General features: G+C 41.2%; 2 protein-coding genes across 2 annotated transcripts in view; one reads left to right on the top strand and one right to left on the bottom strand.

Annotated features, from left to right (window-relative positions):
- LOC136850681 (uncharacterized) overlaps positions 1-20765 on the bottom strand; it is a 210535-nt gene that overhangs the window by 57580 nt on the left and 132190 nt on the right. The window lies entirely within an intron of this gene.
- The window catches only part of eIF3j (eukaryotic translation initiation factor 3 subunit j), a 28936-nt gene that overhangs the window by 1439 nt on the left and 6732 nt on the right, over positions 1-20765 (top strand). The window contains exons 3-6 of the mRNA XM_067124473.1: positions 5045-5155; positions 6647-6812; positions 12425-12583; positions 18924-19057. Coding sequence (XP_066980574.1) covers positions 5045-5155; positions 6647-6812; positions 12425-12583; positions 18924-19057 — 570 coding nt within the window. The remainder of the gene's footprint in view (positions 1-5044; positions 5156-6646; positions 6813-12424; positions 12584-18923; positions 19058-20765) is intronic.

The raw sequence follows: 20765 nt of genomic DNA, 5'->3' as shown, positions 1-20765 counted from the left end.
TTAGCCTCAGAACTGATTATATTTTTGCTGTCTCACTTGTCCAGTGTTATAGGGGAACTTTTGGTAAAAAGTGGAGTTTCCTTCACCAGGGGTTGAGCCCCCCAGCTAAGTAACACGGCCTACTAGGTTAGGTTAGGTAGGGTACGTTAGGTTAGTATGGTTCCTTTTATAAACTTAGCCAATCCCTTTTTGAATATATGGCTCCCTAATGTCTCACGTATTCGCGGAATCGTGCCATACAGTCCGTGTTGAGCTAATACTTAGAAATGCTAATTAAATAAAAACATGAGCCACAGGTGGTAAATATTGCGGCCACCAGATGGTGGGAACCAGGCCATGATAGTAATCATCAGTTTTACCAAAATATAAAGAAAACAGATTGTGTCCCCACAGTTTGGTTTTTGCTAATTAATAAATCAAAATACCCTAACCTTAACTTCAGCTATAGGTTTGCATATGGTATGCCAATGCCAGGTTGCATTATTGGGCATTTGCTGTAGAATTCTTTTGGACAGACAGTGGAATTCAACTTACCTTAAATTTATAACTATTTATTCAGAGTAATCACAGAAAGACCTAAAAACTTTCTATAGGTGTCCCTCTCTACTGACAGATTCTGGGTTAGGGTAGCTATAAAATTAATACTTTGTCTAGCTAAGTACAGGATCCATATAATTTTCTTGGGTTATCTTGTGTTAATTGCATATCTAATCATTATTGATGTTAAAAACAACTGGTTTTGGGTATATATACCTGTAGACTGACAGAGTGTTTGAGAAGAAACCCAATTGAAGCCCATACGCTATGTGTTTAATTAATTTATGCTAATCCAGAAATGGGAATATAGCCTAAAGTTGACAGCTAGTTTCAGCCAGATGATGTAGGCTAGCTTTGTTATCTTTCAGAGCTACATATTTTCTGCTACATAGCCCTTTACAGATTAGCCTAACATTTAAATTGAAATTCAACCATACCAAACCTGGGTACCAAAACTTAGTAATATGCTCCCCAAAACAGTGAAATCCAAAATGGGGCCACTTGTTATTTAACATGTCTGCTGCAGGCTCTTAACGATGAAAAGTATCCTAACCGATGTTCCTCCCCTAACGCTACTAAGCAACATGATACAGAACAAAAGCAATATCTGCCTTACCTTATTTAAGTATGCTGTATTCAAATTTTTCTGGTTCTTACATCTTAGGATTGGTGCAGTTGGTTTTGGCAAAATGAGCTAGAGGGTCAAGAGAGTTTAGTAGTGATCAAATAAGACGGAGAAATAAAAGGCCCAGACTGTGCAGCCATGTGAAAAATTTATTTAAATTTACCAATAATGTGGCTTTAAGCACAACCCTTGCGGACATGTGAATGTGGGCAGCTGACCTAAAGATTCTGCAAGCCACACCCCAGTGATTGACATGCCACTTATGTTGCATGAAGAACTTGGGGCGGAGCAGTCCAGGGCTTCAACAGCAGACTTATGGGAGAAAAAACCATGAAATCTTTGGCTAAATAACTGATCAAAGAAGACCATTTCAAACAAGACCGTTTTCAAAGTGTTAAAGGTAACTTGGAACTGAACAACTTATATTCAATACCATTCATCCCTGTAGAGGGGTAGTGCCGTCAGTGCACCTCATGTGATGCACTGTAGGCATTACAAAAGGTTCTTTGCAGCATTCCTTCAACTCCTAGCTGCAACTCCTTCCATTCCTTTTACTGTACCTTCCTTTATAGTCTTTTTCATCCACATTACTTTCCACCCTCTCCTAACAATTGTTTCATAGTGCATCTGTGAGGTTTTCTATGACACCATTAGAACAATTTTACTCTCGATATCCCTTTCAGAAATGAATGACCTCATAGATCCTAGCGCCTGGCTTTTGGTCGCGATTTTATATTCTGTTCTGTTCTAATACCATTCTTCAGTTGTAGGATTGCTTTTGTCAGTTGTAGCCATTGACCGTCATTCTACTTTCTACCTTGGGAAAACCAGAAATGAGTGCAATGCACCAGTCAGAAGAGCAGGAAACTCAACAGTGTCAATCCCCCATATGTGGGTGGTGCCATTAGTGCACCTCACACAGTGCACTGTAGACATTACAAAGGGCATTTACACTGTTCCTTCGACTACTAGCTGCACCCACCTTCGTAGCCTTTTACTTTTACTTCACCTCCATTCCCTCTTCCTCTCTTCAATCTTACCTCCCAGCCTCTCTGTCTCTTAATGCTTGCTGCAACTGTGGGATTTTCTCCCAGTCCCACCTATAGATCCATGTATTTCAGCTTTATTATCTGGATCTCTTTATCTTGTCCAACCACTCTAATTACCTCTTTTCATGGTCTAAAGCACTTAATGGCTGAAAATGCCCCAGTGCTTGGCTCGACAGCTTGAATGTCATAAAACTTCAACTAAACATTAACAGTTTAAAAAAAAAAAAAAAACTTAAAAAGTGTGAAAATATAGGAAGGAGAATTACAGGGTTGCAGCCTTACCCACACCAGGGCGCAGGGTCCTTACCTGACCAGAGACTGTGCCCCCTAATCTGACCAAAAACATTATAAATGTCATAAAGTACTGTATTGGGATGAATCCTAACCTAGCCTAATTTATTACATCTTGTCCTTACCTGGCTGGAGGGTTGGCGCCCCTCACCACCTTATCTGACCTAAAACAAAATAAATTTTACAGTAAAATACAGTACTGTACAGGGATGAAGCCTAACTTACTGCACATTTTCCTTACCTGGCCAGTACTTGTTGGAGTACTGGCAGAAGTTTCTGTTCTGTGCAAGAGGGCTTAGGATAAGTGCAGAAGGTCGCTGCACCACAGTGCTACTGGGTATCCAAGCAAGCTGAGTGCATTTGATCATGCAGACACTCAGGATGTTTCTGGTTTGCCTGGTCTCTGGTTGTGAATATGCACAGTAGCACACATGAGCAGTCTCCTGTAGTTTATAGTTCAATATCGACAGACCATATGAAAGTATTGGATTGTGGGCCACGATTTCTAGTGATTAGAAGCCAGCCTTGAGTTGTTATTTAGCGACTGGTACTACTAGATTTGATTGTTTGTGTCCAGTGCCTGCTCACCAGGACACACTGGTAGGTTAGCCTTTCTTTTGGAAGAAGCTCCAAGTCATGCTTTTGGGGAATCTGTCAGGACCTGAGTGTTCTATTCCAGTAGAACTTTTCAGAAAGAGTTGAAAAGAGAGATCATTTGGCTCGTTATGAGGTTAATGATCTTGGGAAGTAACCTGTGCTCCTTTGTTGAGCATACTTAGTTGATAGAGCATGCTCTTTAGGAGGCAAGGTAGTTCTGACTGCTGTGGGCCTGCTTGGGTGCAGTGTCTTGGATCAGGTTAACTGTCTGATCTCCAGATCAGAAGGCTCACTGGTGTCCAGCAGGTCAAGTAAACGACTTAATAGCCGTGACATGCCAGTGGATTCATATATTATCCCTTAAAGGCCAGGCTGAATATACAGTACATGAACAATACCCCAAGATAGGGCAAACTTGAAGGTCGACCAATTAAAAAAAATCACTGGAAAGAGGATGGTATGCAAATGCACATAGTATAAAGAAAAAAATTATAACATTTTCCAATACTGTGTGGGGCCTCCATAACGCTGATAAAGATACAGTATGCCAATTTTAGTGAGTTATACATGTCCTTTCTAGTAATTGTTTTACTTTATTTTGTAAAATTACAATTACAGTTGACATATCTTAGTAGGTAAGAACTAAAATCAATAATAATCACTAAGTATATTTACGGAAAAATATTTATAAGATGCACTGGGATGGGGAGGTGTATTGCCTATAAATGTTCTTTCTAATATTTTTTTGTACTTTGCAAAATTACAATTACAGTTGACCTACTATCGTAAAGGATAAGAACTAAAACCAACAGCAAACCCCAAATATATTTGTGGGCAAAAATATATAAGATGTACTGGGACGGGGAGATGTACTGCATTCCCCCATGAATTCTCAAGTCACACTAATCTCCCTGTATCCTGGGGATTCCTTGAGCTGAGCTGTGAGTGTTGCCATATGGCCTGGTCAAGTGATAGGAAAGTTTTCGTGCAAAATTCGTGGAAAGTTACGCTGCAAAATAACAGTAATCATGTGAGCTGAACCAGAGTTTCATATTAAGAGCCCTGCCATCCTTGATGCCATAGGGTGTTAGTGCCATCATTGCACCTCACTCAGTGCACTGTAGGCATTGCTTGAGGTTCGTTGCTGCAACCTGTTTTTTACCTTTTACTGTGCTCATTGATATTCTCTTTCTTTCAAATTACTTTTCCTCCTGTTACACATTTCAAACCTTACTCAGTTTCCCTTTCAGAGCTGAATGACCCTATAGGTCCCAGCCCTTGGCCTTCAGCCTAAATTCTATACTGTATTCTGTTCTGTTCCTGCCATCCCTGAAGGGTTAAAAAACTTACAATGACATTGAACACTAAACAATTTGAGAAAAAAATTTAAACAAAAATAAACTTTCCCAGTGGACGAAATGAAGCCTGATTAAGGGAACTCTAGAATAAGCATGTAAGATGAATATATAGTATTGAGGTCATGCCTTCAGAGCACCTCAGATGCAAGGTTAGCAAAATTGATGTGGTTTGTCTCAGGTTTCCCAAGTGTATAATGTGTTAAAAAAGTGTGTTGTTTCTTACCTCTGTAATACAAGAATTGAAGTTATATCATCTCTTGTAGTATAAGCTGTTATATTATTTCAAAAATGATGTAGTTGCTAATTACAGTGAAGTACCTAATGCAAAATATGTAAATAATGCAGGTTCTGATAACTCCGAAAGTAGAGACGAATAATTGAAAGAATCGGTTTGCTGGTCTTTGACATCGTGAGCACTGTACATATAATAATTTTTTTTTTCTGTTCCCTCCATAATAACGAAGTATTACAATTTTATAAATTAACCCCTTTTGATTTTAATGGCAAGTTTTTAGGACCACTCACACAAACTTTGAAAGTTTTCATACCATATTAAAGTGATTTGTCCTTCTTTCCCTTCTTCATAGGATAATTGGGATGATGAAGATGAGGATAAGAAGGAGGCAGGAGACTCAACAACTTCAGTTCCTGCTAAAAGTAAGAAGAAGAAATTAGCAGATAAAATTGCTGAGAAAGAGGTAAGGCACTGTTAAATATTCTTGATTATATGAGGAAAGTTTTTCCATGAGGAATAAAGTTATTGTAAAAGTCAACTGTGATGTGACTTATTGACAGCATGAAATGTTAAATGCCTTTGGCCAGTGGTCCAACTACTTTGGAGAATTGCAGAAGCTTAGACAGGCTCTGTGGGTTATGAATGTAAGAACTACAATGTATGGAAACTGAACTTTGTTTATGCTCAGAAATTTTTAATTTGTTTTTTGGATTTTACTTGTCAGTTGGTAGTCAAGTTTCAAATGTTTTTCCAAGAATATAATGCCATACTAGGCATAAGGTCACAAAATAAAAAATATATCAATTGATTAACATGTTATTATCCTCTAAATAGTGCATTGCTTAACCACAAGCATATATTTTATGATGTCTTTGCTGTGTGGAAATATAGTAAAAGGACAATATGTAATCAGATATGAGTAGTATTATAAAACAAAGAATAGTTTAGTGTTGGATACAGTCACCACCCTGTCTTTGCTGTGTGGAAATATAGTAAAAAGACAATATGTAATCAGATATGAGTAGTATTATAAAACAAAGAATAGTTTAGTGTTGGATACAGTCACCACCCTACTTACGAACATTCAGAGATACAAACGGACAGGTTCACAAGTTGAAACTGTGTTGGAACACTCTCCTTTGCCACCCATAAGTTCAAATTTTGCTCTGTGCGCCTATTCTGTCTAGTAAGAATTTTGCCGCACAAGGAAGAAGAACCTTTTCCTTTAACCCTTTCCTTGATTATCCTGAATATTTTTGTGATTTACTACCATGTATTTTTCTTACGATCATGAAAATGCTCATAAATATTTCTACTTATTTCTATCATCCCAATTTCACTGGTATTTGACGAATTCTCATTTTCTATATTTCCTCTCCCCATAGGAAATGTTTAGTATGTCACTAATTGTGTTTGCAGTATCCCTTCAGCTCCTAGCAGCACCCATTTTTTAGCCTTTCACTTTACTTCTGTTTTTTATTCTTTCCTTGGATCATTTTTCTTCATGCTTATAAGACTTCAACTTCACTTCATCAGCATTCTCTTAGTGTCTTCTTTCCCTACATTCAAACTATTCACCCACACTCAATTTTAATGGTAAAATTTCATGTAATGTTAGCCATACCAATTCTTAATCATTTCCAACTTTTTCTGGTTTCACATATTTTTGAGTAAGCATATTTTACTGTAGTTTCATTTGTTATGCAGTCCAGGTATACCACTTCCATTTCCCTTGAGGTCATCTTTTATTCTCTTAAAATATTTTGAAACTGGCAGAAGTTCCTGTGTCAAGCTGAAACTTTCTCCACTCTTGTTTTAACAATAATATACAGTAGTAATTTGATATAATGGGAAGGAAAGTGTATTGGTGCACATTTCTGGTGAACATATCTTCCATGTTATTGGTATTTGCCCCCATTTTCAGGCATGATTATCAGTTTCATTTTTTTCTCAGGCCAAACAGCAAGAAGAAATTGAAAAACGAAGAAAAGAACTTGAGGATAAAAGTAGAACTGAAACTCCAGAAGAAAAATTAGAAGAAAAATTACGATTACAAAAAATTCAAGAGGATGCCGATCTAGAATTAGCAAATGACCTAGTTGGAAGTACTGTCGAAGAAGGTAGGTTTCCAGAAATTGTGTGCCGTGTATGAGCGGTTCTGTTGTAGGTTTTCGTCATTTAGCAATTTTTTTTTTTTTTTTTTGTTGAATTATGCACGTCCTCTCATCCCTCTAAAAACAATAATGTTGCAATTGTAATGTTGCTACCAGTTAAAGGATCATTATATTAACATACAATACACCTTGAAGGGTTAACCTCCACAGCCTGGAAGAGCTCAAGTTTAGTACACAATGGGGTAGGAACTTTGTTAGACCACAGCTACCGTAAAGTTTATAGGTAAATGCTTGCAAACAAGAATGGGTCCCTGGGTTGGGTTGGTGGTATGAGAGAAGTGTGGTCTGTACGGGAGCAGGTAGTATGACTGCAATCAAGCCATTTTACTGGACATGATGGGTCCACCTAGAATTGATACCTCAGGTAATGTATGAAAATTCCTTTTTATGGGATAAGGATTTGACTTTTTATTTATTTATGGTACCTTGTGTCAGAGTATATTGTATGTTAAAAGCATATTTTACATGCTTTGATTTGTGAAATATAGCATAAATAATATAGCCTAACATTTTGCCTGTATTTTGGATTATCTCACATTGGTTTTGTGCTTCCCATGTAATACAAGTCCCTGAAGTTCAGCAAAAGTTTCATAAAATGTGTGGTAAAACATAACCTGCAGTTGAAAAGCACATTAGATCCATGAAGATAGTCTGTGACCAATAGGGTTTATGTCAGAGAGAGTGTGTGTGTTGGGGGGAACTGTTACCTGTACATGAGAATATCATTAATATTGGGAAAATAAAAGATTACTTGTAGGTTTTGAGTGAAAGTGAGTGTGCAGCAAACTACAATCAATCAATTTTACCTGTAACCCTAAACTGAAAATTGTTTTTACTACAGTAAAATGAAAACACAATCAATTACAGTATACATATTGGTTATGCTGGCAACATTACTAGGAGTTAATGGCTTTTTAGGTTGGTGCTCGCGTACAGTTGCCTGTCTCAGTTCATTGATTTTGCATCGCTTTGGCAGGTACAACAATGATTGTTGTTTTTTCAGTTTATTTTGGAAAATATTTTTGTTGAATTTAATATTCAATACTATTTTCTGAAGTTCATACATTAGCAAACTGAAAAACTTGAGGAGATTACTTTGTAGTATTTACAGTATGAACCCCAGCTTTGTTTTGTCAGAAATTATGTTTGCCAGCAATCTCAGTGGGTAGATGCATGGAGGCACAGCTTATGCAGTATTTCAAGACTTTAATAGTTTTGGATGTAGGCTTAAGCACCAGTATTTTTTAATCAGAAGAAAACTAAACCCTGTAATAGAGGAGATATTATTGGTATGGAATAACAATTGTATTGTAGTTAGACTTTGTAAAAACATGAAATTAATAAAACAACTGGTTGTTGAATGTTTGATTATGATAGTCTTTTCTCGATCCTTTGGTCTGATGGAAAAACTCTAGATGAGGCTGTCTATGACCATTCCCAGGTCTGAAGATTGAACTTTTCCAAATTTATCATAATGCCTAAGCCGTGACGGAATTGGAGAAGACGTCCCTGTCTCGAATTAACTTCTCCCGAAAGTTTGCTAAAACCAGTAATTTGTTAAGATATCTTAGGAGGCAAATCCCTGTGCATGAGCCCGTGTCGACAGTAGGGTGAAAACGCTTGTGAATGCCTGGGGAGCTGTGTTAGGCCAAAGCAAAGGACTTTGAAGTGGAACACCAGATCTGTAAGACTGAAGCAAAGAAACTTCCAGGAGGGATGGGGATCTGGAAGTAAGCGTCCTTCAAATCTATTGCAAGCATGTAGTCATCGTTTCTGACGGCTGCTAGGATCATTCGAGGAGTCTCCATCCTGAACCTGGTCTTATTGATAAAGAGTTTCAAAGTTGAAAGGTCTATCACTGGTCTCCAATCGCCAGTGGCTTTGGGGACTAGAAAGACTAGGCTATAAAAACCTGGGGAAGGATGCTTGACTTGCTCTATTGCTCCTTTCTCCAACACTTCCTCTTGGAGAGCTAGGTGCTTTGGACACCCTTGGTGTAAGTGAGCTGAAGGAGAGAAGAGGGGCAAAGTTGAAAGGTAGTAGATATCCTACCTGAAGGACATCTACCACCCACAGCTCTGCCCTGAAATGCTGCCACATAGCCCAATGGCTCACCAGGCATTACCCCACTGGTGGCAAAGAGTCGGAAGGGGCACCCACTCTATCATCTACCTCCTCTGGCCCTGCCTCCAGCTCCTCTTCCTGCCCTGGAAGAGCGGGACTGAAAGGGACATTGCTGGGAAGGTTTCTTCACTGTTGATGAAGCAGGTTAAGAGGGCTCTCTTGCCGGAGCTGGTCTTGAAGGCCTCATGGCAGGTGGCTGTGGTTTCTGTCTTTGGGCATCAGAGCGGGAGGGACCGGTTGATTTTGTCACTGTCTGCTGAATGAGACGGTCGTTATTATCTACTCGACGCCTATCTATAGCCATCTTTAGCTGATCTCTAGGGAAAAGCAGCTGTGAGTCTAGGATATCACTTCCTCAAAGATAGCATGGAGTCAATGTCGACAGACCTAGCCACCTTGGAGAGGGCTGCATTTCTCCTCAGTAGCAGTAGATTAGCACTCAAGCGGGTAGGGTACTGTACTATATGGCCTTAGCACCAGATTGTAACAATCTGATGTAAGATGCACTATTAGCTGTATTTTTTTTATGAAGAAGAGGAAATTCTCGTCACTGTTGTCGACCACAAATCGAGCTAAGAGACAGTCTGGAAGGCAGAAGAGGCAGTCGACTCCAAAGTTCTTGCTTCCTGAAAAGCAAGAAAAGGACCTGCTGCCTTAACCTGATCCGGGGCCAGTCTCAGCTCCAACCAAACAACATCTGGGGTGGCTGGTTTATTTAGAAGAAGCACAAGAGGAGTTGCACAAAACTGTCTACAGCAAGGAAGTGAAGGAGGCAGAAGCTTAAATGGCCTGCTGGAACGAAGAGTGTTATCCCGGCCTGAAATCAAGGAACTGACTTGATTTAGGAATCAAGGAATTGACTTTATTTAGGATGGAGTCCACATGGTTTGTGCAGGGTAGCTCAAAAGATGTTTTAGAGTCCTTCTTCAGTCCTAGCAAAGCTTAAATACCTGTAGGGACAATCACAGAAGGAGACACAGCTTTCTTAGAAAGATTATTGAACTCACGAATGAGATTAATAACCTTTGCATAGGAAGTATAAAACTCTTGATTCTCCATATTCTCCACTTCCTGGTCACAAGGATCCCTGTCTGCCTCTTCCAATGGATTTTAAGGGTTTTGCATTGGGACATATGATCTATCAGGCCCTAACTCTTTTGCAGGAGCCAGAACACCTTATGATGCAGCTGCATGTGAAGTGTCCCGATCATTGGTTCGAGACGCAGAAATTCTCTTCTCGCACGACAGACGTGCATTCTCCTGCAGCCTGGAAGGGCTATAGTCACGTCCACAGCTGTGGAAAGACAAACAATGGCTGTGGTCTCTCCTTGGAGATTGCAATGAGGAACGTCGTCAAGGCGAAGAACGGCGAGTCTGCATGCCTGACTCGCCTGGTGTAGAGTCGTGGCCATTTCCATCCATACAGCCATGCCTGTCCCCAAGGCCGTGCCAATCCTCACGTCCATATCTGTCTTTATGGCCATGTCCATCTACACGTCCATGTTCATGAGAATCAGGGGGAATCACGGTCTTTCTTGGGCGAATGTGACTTAGAATGAAGGTAAAACAAACATCCAGAAGGCCAAGGACTGACTGGACTTCTGGAGAGGCAGACATGGTAATGCGAACGAGAAATAACTTCCCTTGCAGCCGGATGTGAGGGAGAACAATGAGGAGACAACATCCATAGACGAGAGCACGGGTGCGAACGTGAAGAATTCTGGGCATGTGAGGGTGGAACTGTAGAAGAATCCACCACACGGAATTTCTGGATTGGAGCTTGTCGTCTTTCCTCTGAACTCGAACAGGACAAACTGGGGAAGATGAAAGGTGGAATCACTGTAGCTTTCCTCTTGGAACGAGATTCTTGAAGACGAGATGTGGGTGGAAGAGTTTAATCCTTCAACATCTGACAGGGTAAGAATGAACAGGAGGAGGAGGAGGAGGAGAAGAAGAGGAGGTCTATGTCGTTTCTTCTTAAGAACACGTCCGTTCTTGTCTCGAAAGACCAAGTCAACTCTGTCAAACACAGCCTGAACAAGAGAGACCACAGATGGAGCAGCCATAGGTGATGTCATTACAGAAACCGATGACAGCTTTACATCACAGGAGCACACGAACTCTGCACAGGAGCTAGGATAGGCAGTGGTACAGGAACTGTCAAGGTAACTGAGCATGAAACCTGAGAACCCGTAACTTTAACGGGAGGCAACCCAAGATCATGTGCTGGCAGGCTTAATGGCATCATACCAGGGGAAGAGGCACAAGACCCAGCAGGGTGAAGGCCAGGAGGGCTGGGAACTGCCGTGGCGGCTGACACTGGAAAGCGAGAAGACATGAAGTGGGATAATAGGCCATCCAAGGTTGGCAACCCTGAAAGGCTTAACGAGGCCTAAACATCAGACATCTTCTGCACATCCGAATCTGAAACACAAACAAGATGGTGCTGACTCCACCCTCCCCTGGGGTGGTTGGAACCTTCCCACCCAAGAAAGAGGGGGCAGCATGAGGAATTAAATCTGACCCCTCTCCCAAAACTCCCAAGGACGAGGCAATGGAAGAATGGGAAGTGGGAAAATCTTCCAAGGAAGAAGAAGCAAGTAGAGGAGGTCTGGGCAAGGAGAAGCAGAACAATGAGGAGTTTGAGAATCTTCCATCAAAGATGGAAGATTCATCCTCCTCTTATGCTGCTGCTTGGCAAAGATCTTCCGTTGCTCTGGAGACCAAGAATGACACTTAGGGCAAGGGTTACAAGAATTAGATCTGCATCTACTACCAGTAGAATGGGGATCAGTCTCAATGGAAGCAAGAAAACACAAACAAGGAGAGTTTGCTACACTGGGACATTTCCTCTTGGGCTTACAGGAACACCGAGATGAGTTTTGGGATTGCATTATCAAAAGCCAGAGCACACAATATATCACTATGACACAAATGTCTCAAACCAAGGAAACACAGGCAAAGAAGGAAAAACCGGCTTTAGGGAGGGGAGCGAAAAGTATGTCCTCCACTGAAGGCGGTAAGAGGAAAACTGAGTACTTCACAGGGTTGAGATAGGTCCCTGCCCGCTTCCTCCCTCATCCCCGTCACTGATGCCAGATGCCACCAGTTCCTTGCATGAACAATTCCTATTGTCTTTTAATGGTTTCCAGCTGGCACTAGACGATTTTATCCTAATGTTAAGACCGCTGGTTTGTTAGCTATGAAAAATACAAATTATTAATTTTAAAATTTTTCATTTTTCTTGTAAGGTTCAATAATAATTTCCATGAAGGTTTGCACCAGCAAGTTGTAATAATGTTGTCATTAAGGAAAATATTAGATAGGTTGTAAATCAGACCACTGTGTAACTGCATTGTAGAATTATTCTTTATCTGTATTATGCCAATTTTCATTTGCTTCATTGATCTGAACTTTATTTTTTTTTCTTGCAGAAAATAAGGTTTTGGATGAAATTGACTTGTCAGATCGGGATGGGCTCCAGTCCTTTAGAAAAGCATTAGTGGCTAAGATTAGATCGACAGATCGTTTAGAGAAACGACCGTTCTTCGTCAATTTTGTTGAAGATCTTAGTAGAGATCTGTGTGAAAATCGTAAGTTGTGCTGGCTGTTCTTGTCCAATTGCATCTTTCAGTCATTGTTTTTTATTTTCATATAAGTAACTTACCAAGTAATTACATAGCTATAGTTCGTAACTTGTGCAGCAGCCTTTATATAAAAAATTGCAGTAGCACCTCAATACTGTAGTGTAGGTGACAAGCCCTGCCCACTAATGGGAGTGCTGGAAACGGCTTAGCAGAAAATCTCATTCTTTTTCTGCCATCCTCCCAAGTAACATCGTGGGTTTGCTGCAGCTTTTGTTTACTGATTTTCAGTTGTGTTCCTGGATTTCAGTGAAGTATTATCACTATTTGAGTAGCCTTCAAGTTTTAATAGCTTTCAGGATAATTTTTTCTGTGTTTGGCTATTATGTCAGATTCAAGTTCACCTAGTTTCACTAATTTAGCAAAAGTTGCATAACCAGATTAATCAAATCATGTGATTTTCATACAATTTGCAATAAATGTAGTGGGCAGAAATATAGTAGTGAGAAAACTTGTGCTGAATGTAATGATTAGCAAGAGTAGAAGGTACTTAATCTCATCAAGTTAGAGAGGGATAGGAAAAGGAAAGCGGCCTCTAGAGCCTAGAAACGAGCTTCCCTTAGTCTAGTATTCTACCCTAGCCTAGGTTAGAAGATAGCTCTGCTATTCCTTCTTCCCCTCTTCCTATTCCTAATTTTTTTCCTGCTACTAGCCCTCCCACTTTTAATCCACCTACTCCCGCACCTGGTTCCCTCACTTCCGCACCTGATGCCATTGTAGTCTAGGTTTCACAAGGAAGTTATCCTACTAGTGCATGCAGTGGCGGAGTTAGGTGCATCACTGAAGGCGTTTATGGGAAAATGTATTCAGGTGGTGCCACATCCTGCAAAGTGACAAATGATAGTGTTGTGCAAGTGGAGGAGGTGGCTTCTCGTCCCGTTGGCTCTCCTAGACGAAGGTCTCTGCCCTGCTCCCCCAATCCTGGAAGAAGACATGTAGGAAGTCCAAGGGAGACCGGTGGGGGTTTGTCCACAGGTTGCTGCCCCATCAGTCTAACATGCTACACAAATACCCCAAGTATTGGCAGACAACCACTGGAAAGATGTCTTGACAAGAGAAAGTGTTATGCGAGTGGAGGAGGTGACTTATCATCCCGCCGGTTCTCCTAGACGAAGGTCTCTGTCCTGCACCCCTAAACCTGGGAGCAGACATATCAGAAGTCCAAGGGAGGCCAGGGGGATTTGCCCATGAGTTGCTGCAACCTCAGTCGAACCTGTTGCAAGAATATCCCAGATTTCGACAGGCAGCCAATGGAAAGGCTTTTTGGATGTGCACCAGTTGTCATCCGACTCTCAAGACTCCAGCCCAGACTTGGAAGCACTGCAAGCACTTTCTAGATGCGTCTCATCCATTGAAGAGGCACGCACTCGATGCTGGCCACTCTTCTTCAAGAACCCATCTCCTCAAGCATCCGCCACCAGCTCCTGAGTGCTGGGCGCCAGTTGCCAAGCGCCCAGCACCCGCTTCCAAGCACCCAGTGCCAGCTCCCAAGCACGCGTTTCCAACCGCGGATCTCCTAGCCTATGCAGCTCTCCATCAATATTTGCAAGTGAGCTTTCCATCCCTTTTTCATCTTCAGCTAGCCCCTGGCCTCGCCTACCTCGACCTTCCTGATGAGGAGCCATCCATCTAGTTTCCCTACGAAGGTGCTTTCCTCATCTTTAGGAAGGCACTCAGAGATTGCAGTTTGGTTTTGTGCTAAGAGGGAGCAAGGCAACACTTCCTTTGTTTTTCCTCTCTTGCACTTAATCCTTAGGAGGGTTCTTTCCTACACTGGGGAAGCTCCTCCTTCCCAACGCTGGACATTTTCATTGGCGAAAATTGTTTTTCTGCGGCAGAACTTGGCCTCCTTGTCAAAGACCTCTTTGAGTTGTTTGAAGCTTTCAGTTTCTTGGGCTGTATGGTGAGAGCGCTTGCCAAAAAGATTGAAGATTGCATGATTTAGTTGGAGACTTCACCTCGGACTGGCTAGGAGTCCTTTCTCGTGCAGACAAGACCATCAGGGATGGCTCTCTTGAACTTTTGCTCTTTTCTCTCCGGGGGTTTTGAAGAAAAGAGATTTTTTGGTTCTTCCATTCCACTAAAGGAGTCACTCAGGCCCAGGAGTTGGACTTGCAATAGAAGTTGACTTAGGATCTTCTGGCGTATTCTTCGAAATGCCCCAAGGATTTGTCCGCGTTGGTTTCTAAGATGGTCTCTCCTCACCAGCAACATCTTTTTCGTGGGAGTAAGCCCAAGTCCAGTCTAGGACCTGCTTCAATGTCCGGTTCTCGGCCAGAACTATCAAGAGGGGCTCAAGCCCTTGCCCAAGAAATGGGGAAGAATTCCTCCATTGCACAAGTGGCAGCCAATCTTCTCAAGTTTTGGGAGAAGTGGAGTATCAGAGGGACAGAACAGTTGATTGTCAAGGTTCTGAGGGAGGGTTACTCCATTCTGTTCATGGAGAGCCCCCCTTTGGCCCCTTGTCCCATCGTTTTGACGGCCTACTCAAGAGGCTCAGAAAAACTTTCGGCCCTTTCAGAGGTTTTCTCTGTCCTTCAAAAGAGACCCATTGAAGAAGTCGGGGACATCATTCTCTTTGTCCGACAGATGAAGTTCAGATGGAGATGAACTAGTCGGTCCATCCATTCACCAGGGCGATTGGATGATAACCTTGGATATGCAGGACACATGCTTCCACTTCCCCATCCGTCCGGACTTCAGGAAGTATCCGAGGTTCATGTTCTAGGACACCCTCTCAGGCGCCCCACATCAGCGTCTAAACACCTGTCTCCTCTCAGAGCACCGGTGCCAGCTAAATCCTCCAGTTTCAGGATCTTTGCTTGAGCCTCTCTGCAGCACCTCAAGTATTCACTCAGTCCTCACTCCTATAGCTAAATGACTTTATTTAATAGGCATAGACTGAACATTTAATAGGCATAAACTTCAGTCTGTATCTGGACGACTTTCTTCTTGGATCCCCTTCGAGGGAAAAATGCATGAAGGACTTGAACATCCCTTCCCTCAGTTATTGGGAATTTCATCTACCTTCAGAAGTCCCAGTTGGCCTTGTCGCAAGAGTTCCTCTATTTGGGGAGAGTTAACTCTCGGACTTTTCCGTCTGCCAAGAGAATCGCCAGCTGCCTTCAGACAGTCCACAAATTTCTTGCTCCTTCGTCTTGCTCAGCCCATCAGTGGATGAGCCTGCTGGGGACTCTTGTCGTCCATCAGATATTTGTCAAGTTAGGCAAACTTCTCATGAAAGTTCTGCAATTCTTCCTCAAGGCCAACTGGGACAGAGAAACACAGCCTGACATCAACATGTTTCCCATCAACCCGGAGATCAAGTCAGACCAGCATGTTGGCGGTCCAAATGTAGACTTTCAGAGGGAAAGCCCTTCATCCTCTGAGCCCAGACCTTGACTTCTATTCAGACTCCTCAGTTCTAGGTTGGGGAGTCCTCTTGGGCAACTGGGAAGTTTCTGGGACATAGTCGCTGAAAGAGCAGAATCTTAACATCAGCGTTAGAGAGCTGAAAGCAGTTCACTTAGGGCTTCAGTGCTTCTCGACCCTAGTCCATTCAGACAATACCACAGCCCTAATGTACGTCGAAAGCGAGGCAGTACTTGTTTTCTCTCTGCCAGACAGCAAGAGACCTTCTGCTGTGGACAGATAAAATCGAGTGAGTCTAGTTACTCGATTTATTCAGGGCAAACTAATTATTCTGGTGGATGAACTGAGCCGTTGGAAAGTAGGTCCTTTCCACTGAGTTGACCTTGGATCCCATGGTCTATTGGAATCTGTGATACGTTGGGGCTGGCCAACATTGGACCTGTTTGCCACCTCAAGGAACCATCCAGCATGGACAGCAGCAGACGCCATACTGCATGGTTGGTCCTACTTGGACCACTATGCCTCTCCACCCTTCAGGTCTTGGGCTCATCACAACGTTACGATGACGTTCATAGCCCCGTTCTTGCCCGTGAAATAATGGTTCCAGGACCTGCTACGGCTATGGGTGGACTTTCCAAGACTCCTTCCCTTGAAAAACCGTGTTGTCCACTCTTGCCTTGACAGGCTTCAGACTGTCCGGAAGCTTGTCAGTGCATAAGGGTTTTTCAAGATGTGCTGTAGAGGCTATTGTAAGATGCAGGCGTCATTTTCCTAGCCACGTCTTCCAGGCTACGCGGGCGATTTTCAAAGCTGGTGTCTCAGGCTCAACGTCTCTTCTTATGAGACGTCTGTGACCTAAATTGCGGATTTCCTTCTTTATCCAAGGAGATCTAGGAATCTCTCATCCTCCACCATTTAGAGGTGTCAAGCTATGTTTAGCTCAGTGTTTAAACACAGGGGTCCTAAATTTTGCATTAATCCCAGATCTTAATGAGCACATCAAGTCCTTTGATACATCTAAGCAAAGAAAGGAAGATCCGGTCTCCTGGAACCTGGAGGTAGTGTTGAAGTGGCTGACAGGTCCCTCTTTTGAACCCCTTCTTTCCTCTTCTCAGAGAAACCTTACTCGGAAGACTCTTCCTCATGGCCTTGGCTACTGCTAACATATTAGTGAGTTCCAAGTCATCGATGAAGGGTAGGTTTTTTGTTTCACAAGGGTATGCAGTTTGCTGCTTTACCCTTGGTTTTTAGCCAAGAACGAGGACCCTTCCAAGCCCTGGCCCCATTCTTTCTCCTGGTAGGACCTTAAGATGTTTCCTGAGCAGGACCAAGAGGATCAGAGGACCATCCAGTTACCGCTGGTGCTCTGTCAAGAACCCGTCTCAGTCAGACCCTCTGACTAAGAATGTATTGTCCTTCTTCGTCAAAGACTTAATTTCTGAGGCGCACTCTCAGATTCAGCTTATTAGCTTTCAGGCACATATGTCCCTCACTTCCATTTTGCAGTCAGCCTATTGGAAGTGTGAACCCATCCTCGCATCTCACTATTAGAAAGAAGTTGAAACAGTGTTTGAAAATTGCAGTACCTTGGGGCCGTTATCAGTGGGTGGCATGGTATTGGGGGAGGAAGCATGGGAATCTCTTTATCTCCTACTATCTCTTCACCTTGAAGCAAGGTGTCAAATTTTCTGGAGCCCAGGATTAGCGTGTACCTGGAGTACCCACCAGTCTCAGTGGAAGGGTTGTGGTGTTTTCATTGTAGGTGAAAGCGTTGTCTGGTTGTTTTTTATATTGGACCGCACCCAGGACAAGGGCACTGGTGTATGCTTGGCCAGCGATCAGGCCTATCTTCTTCTGCAAAGCTCCCACTTAGTAGAGGCGACCCATGGTTCAACCGCCACGCCGCTACAGGTTAAGTTGAGCACCAACCAGCAGCGCTCTTACCACATAAGGAAACGACAAACATTATTTCAATGCTAGCGATTTTCCTATTTCAAAGTAATTACCATACCTTAATGTTTTGGAATAGAATATGTCCTTGCATCCCACCCCCATTCAATATGGAATTCAGCTATGTAATTACTTGATAAGTTACTTTTATGAAAATGATATTTTCATGATAAAATTAATTTTCATATATACTTACCAAGTAATTACAGAATCAAAGCCTCCCCTCCTCCCTTCTCATGGAATGAGGTTTTCTGCTAAGTCATTTCCAGTACTCTCGTTAGTAGGCGGGGCTTGTCGCCTACACTAAACTATTGAAGTTCTACTGCGATTTTTTAAATAAAGGCTGCCGCGTAAGTTAGAAACTATAGCTATGTAATTACTTGGTAAGTATATATGAAACTTAATTTTATTATGAAAATATCATTTTAGTAGACATTTCTGAGCATAAAGAAGGATTTGGTCAAGTTCTTTGGACTTGGCATCTCTTCAGTGAAAATTACATGTCTTTAATATTTTTGTAGACACTTGGCTGGTTTTTTAATGTGTATGGAAAAAAAAATATCCCCGGAAGTGATGTTTTAAGAAGCCAATAACATCTGTGTATGTAAAGGACCTAGACAACAACATTTGAACCACAAATAGGACTTCTAACACCAACCTGGTGTCTTTCTAGAAAGCCTGGTAGAGAATAACTTGAAACCACTTACCAAGTGTGAATTAGTGTACTGTAATGGCATTACCAATAATTTTCAAAGGGCTTCCCCTCAGTAGAGCATATATATTCTTCAGGTTTAACAGTTTGTAAGGAAATACTGTTTTGATGTTTGTTGAAAGTATTTGGTTTTTTTACTTTTTCTTTTTAAGCTGCATCCAGAGTAGCACGGTTCTCATACACAACATTCAGTCAGGAATTATCTGATGTTTGATGGAAATTGTAAGTATATTTTAATAATAAATTTTTTTACAGTTGAAATGGAAGAAGTCAAAAGAGTATCATCTGTCCTCAATTCCTTATATAATGAAAAGGTAAAAGCAAGTAAGCCTAAGTCTAAGAAGAAGGGAAATAAACCAAAACTAAATGTTGCACAAGGAGCAATCATTGTAAGTATTCATGTAAAGTATTTTTGTGTTTGAGTTCTTTCCTTTTTCTCCATTTTATTTTTCTGTCTGTTTGCCTCTCTCCTTCTTTATCATTAATATTCTTTCATGCAGCACATTTTTACAGATAAACATAGTGCTCTTAGCTTATGATAACTTTTATCATCGTCAGAGTATCGTTTTAAAACAATTTTTAGCTCTATGAGGTGTTGGTATATTTTCTAGCCTTGATCTCATCCTCGGTCCATTTTATACCCCCACGTGTCATTGATAATCCTTTGACATGTTTCGTTTTGGGGATTTGCTGTGAACTTCACATTACAGTTACTATGATGTAATGCTTGACATGGCCTTTGACCAGGTCCAATAGGCATGACTCTTTTAGAATCAGTTTGTTGTTTGTTATCTAAGATGCTAAATGTTTTATTTCTTGCTATTGCATTATTTCGTCTTTGCTTTTCTTTAATGATTTGCACTTTTTGAAATTAATCCTGTGATTGTGTAAGCTATAAACAGTATGCATTTGTTGAGTGACTTGCAGTCTTCGAAATTAATACAGTACAGTACTTTGATTTTTACGGTATGAATGCTCATTGCTCTTTGTGTTTTGCAAATGATGATTTCTCCCAGTCTTCTCTTGTACAAAAGGTCACTCTCCCACAATGATTTGTATAACCGTGACCCTTTTCTTTATCATCTTTGTTTATTGCTTTTATTACTGCATATGTTCTCCCCAATATTGTTAAAATGAAAGTTAAATCATATTAACCCTTAAACGTCGAGCCTCTATTTACAAAAACGTGTCCCGTATGCCGGCGGCGTTCGGTGAGTTAAGCGCTTGAAGCGGAAAAAGTTTTTCAAAAAATCACAGCACGCTTAGTTTTTAAGATTAAGAGTTCATTTTTGGCTCATTTTTTTGTCATTGCCTGAAGTTTAGTATGCAACCATCAGAAATGGAAAAAAAATATCATTATCATATATAAATATTGAAATATATGACAGCACAAAAAAATTTTTGCATATATAATTTTATACAAATCGCGCTGTGAGCAAAACGGTTAAAGCTAACGGGTTATTTTGTTTTTCTTTGTATTGTTCACTAAATTACGATGATTTTGGTAAATAACAAATTGTAAAACAATCAAAGCAACACAGAGAAAATATTACCACAAAATGGTGCATGAATTCGTAACGCACGGACGTAAAAAAAATGTTTTTTTTTTTCAAAAATTCATCATAAATCGAAATATTGTGCTAGAGACTTCCTGTTTGTTGAAAAATGAAGCTAATTGATTGAATATTACTAGACTGTAAGTGTTTTAGCTTACAATTGCAGTTTTCGACCATTTCGGTCGAGTTAAAGTTGACCGAAAGTCGAATTTTTTCTATTTATCGTGATTTATATGAAAATATTTCAAAACTGATAAAAGCTACAACCATGAGTTATTTTCTGTTGTATTGTACATGAAATTGCCCACATTTTCATATATAAAACTTTATGTAACGACGAATATAAAACTGTGCAAATATTACGACAACGTGACGAAAGAATTTCTGAGATGTTCGAGTTCTTCTTTGGAGGAGTGGTAGAGCTTTCGACTGGCATGCTGTTGGCCCAGCGTTCGACTCTCCGAGCCGCCAAAGAAGAATTAGAGGAATTTATTTCTGGTGATAGAAATTCATTTCGTCATAATGTGGTTCGGATTCACAA

This window comes from Macrobrachium rosenbergii, chromosome 22, assembly GCF_040412425.1.
Source record: "Macrobrachium rosenbergii isolate ZJJX-2024 chromosome 22, ASM4041242v1, whole genome shotgun sequence".
Taxonomy (NCBI): Eukaryota; Metazoa; Arthropoda; class Malacostraca; order Decapoda; family Palaemonidae; genus Macrobrachium; species Macrobrachium rosenbergii.
Note: the sequence above shows the minus strand (reverse complement) of the source record. Positions and strands in the feature narration are given on the sequence as shown.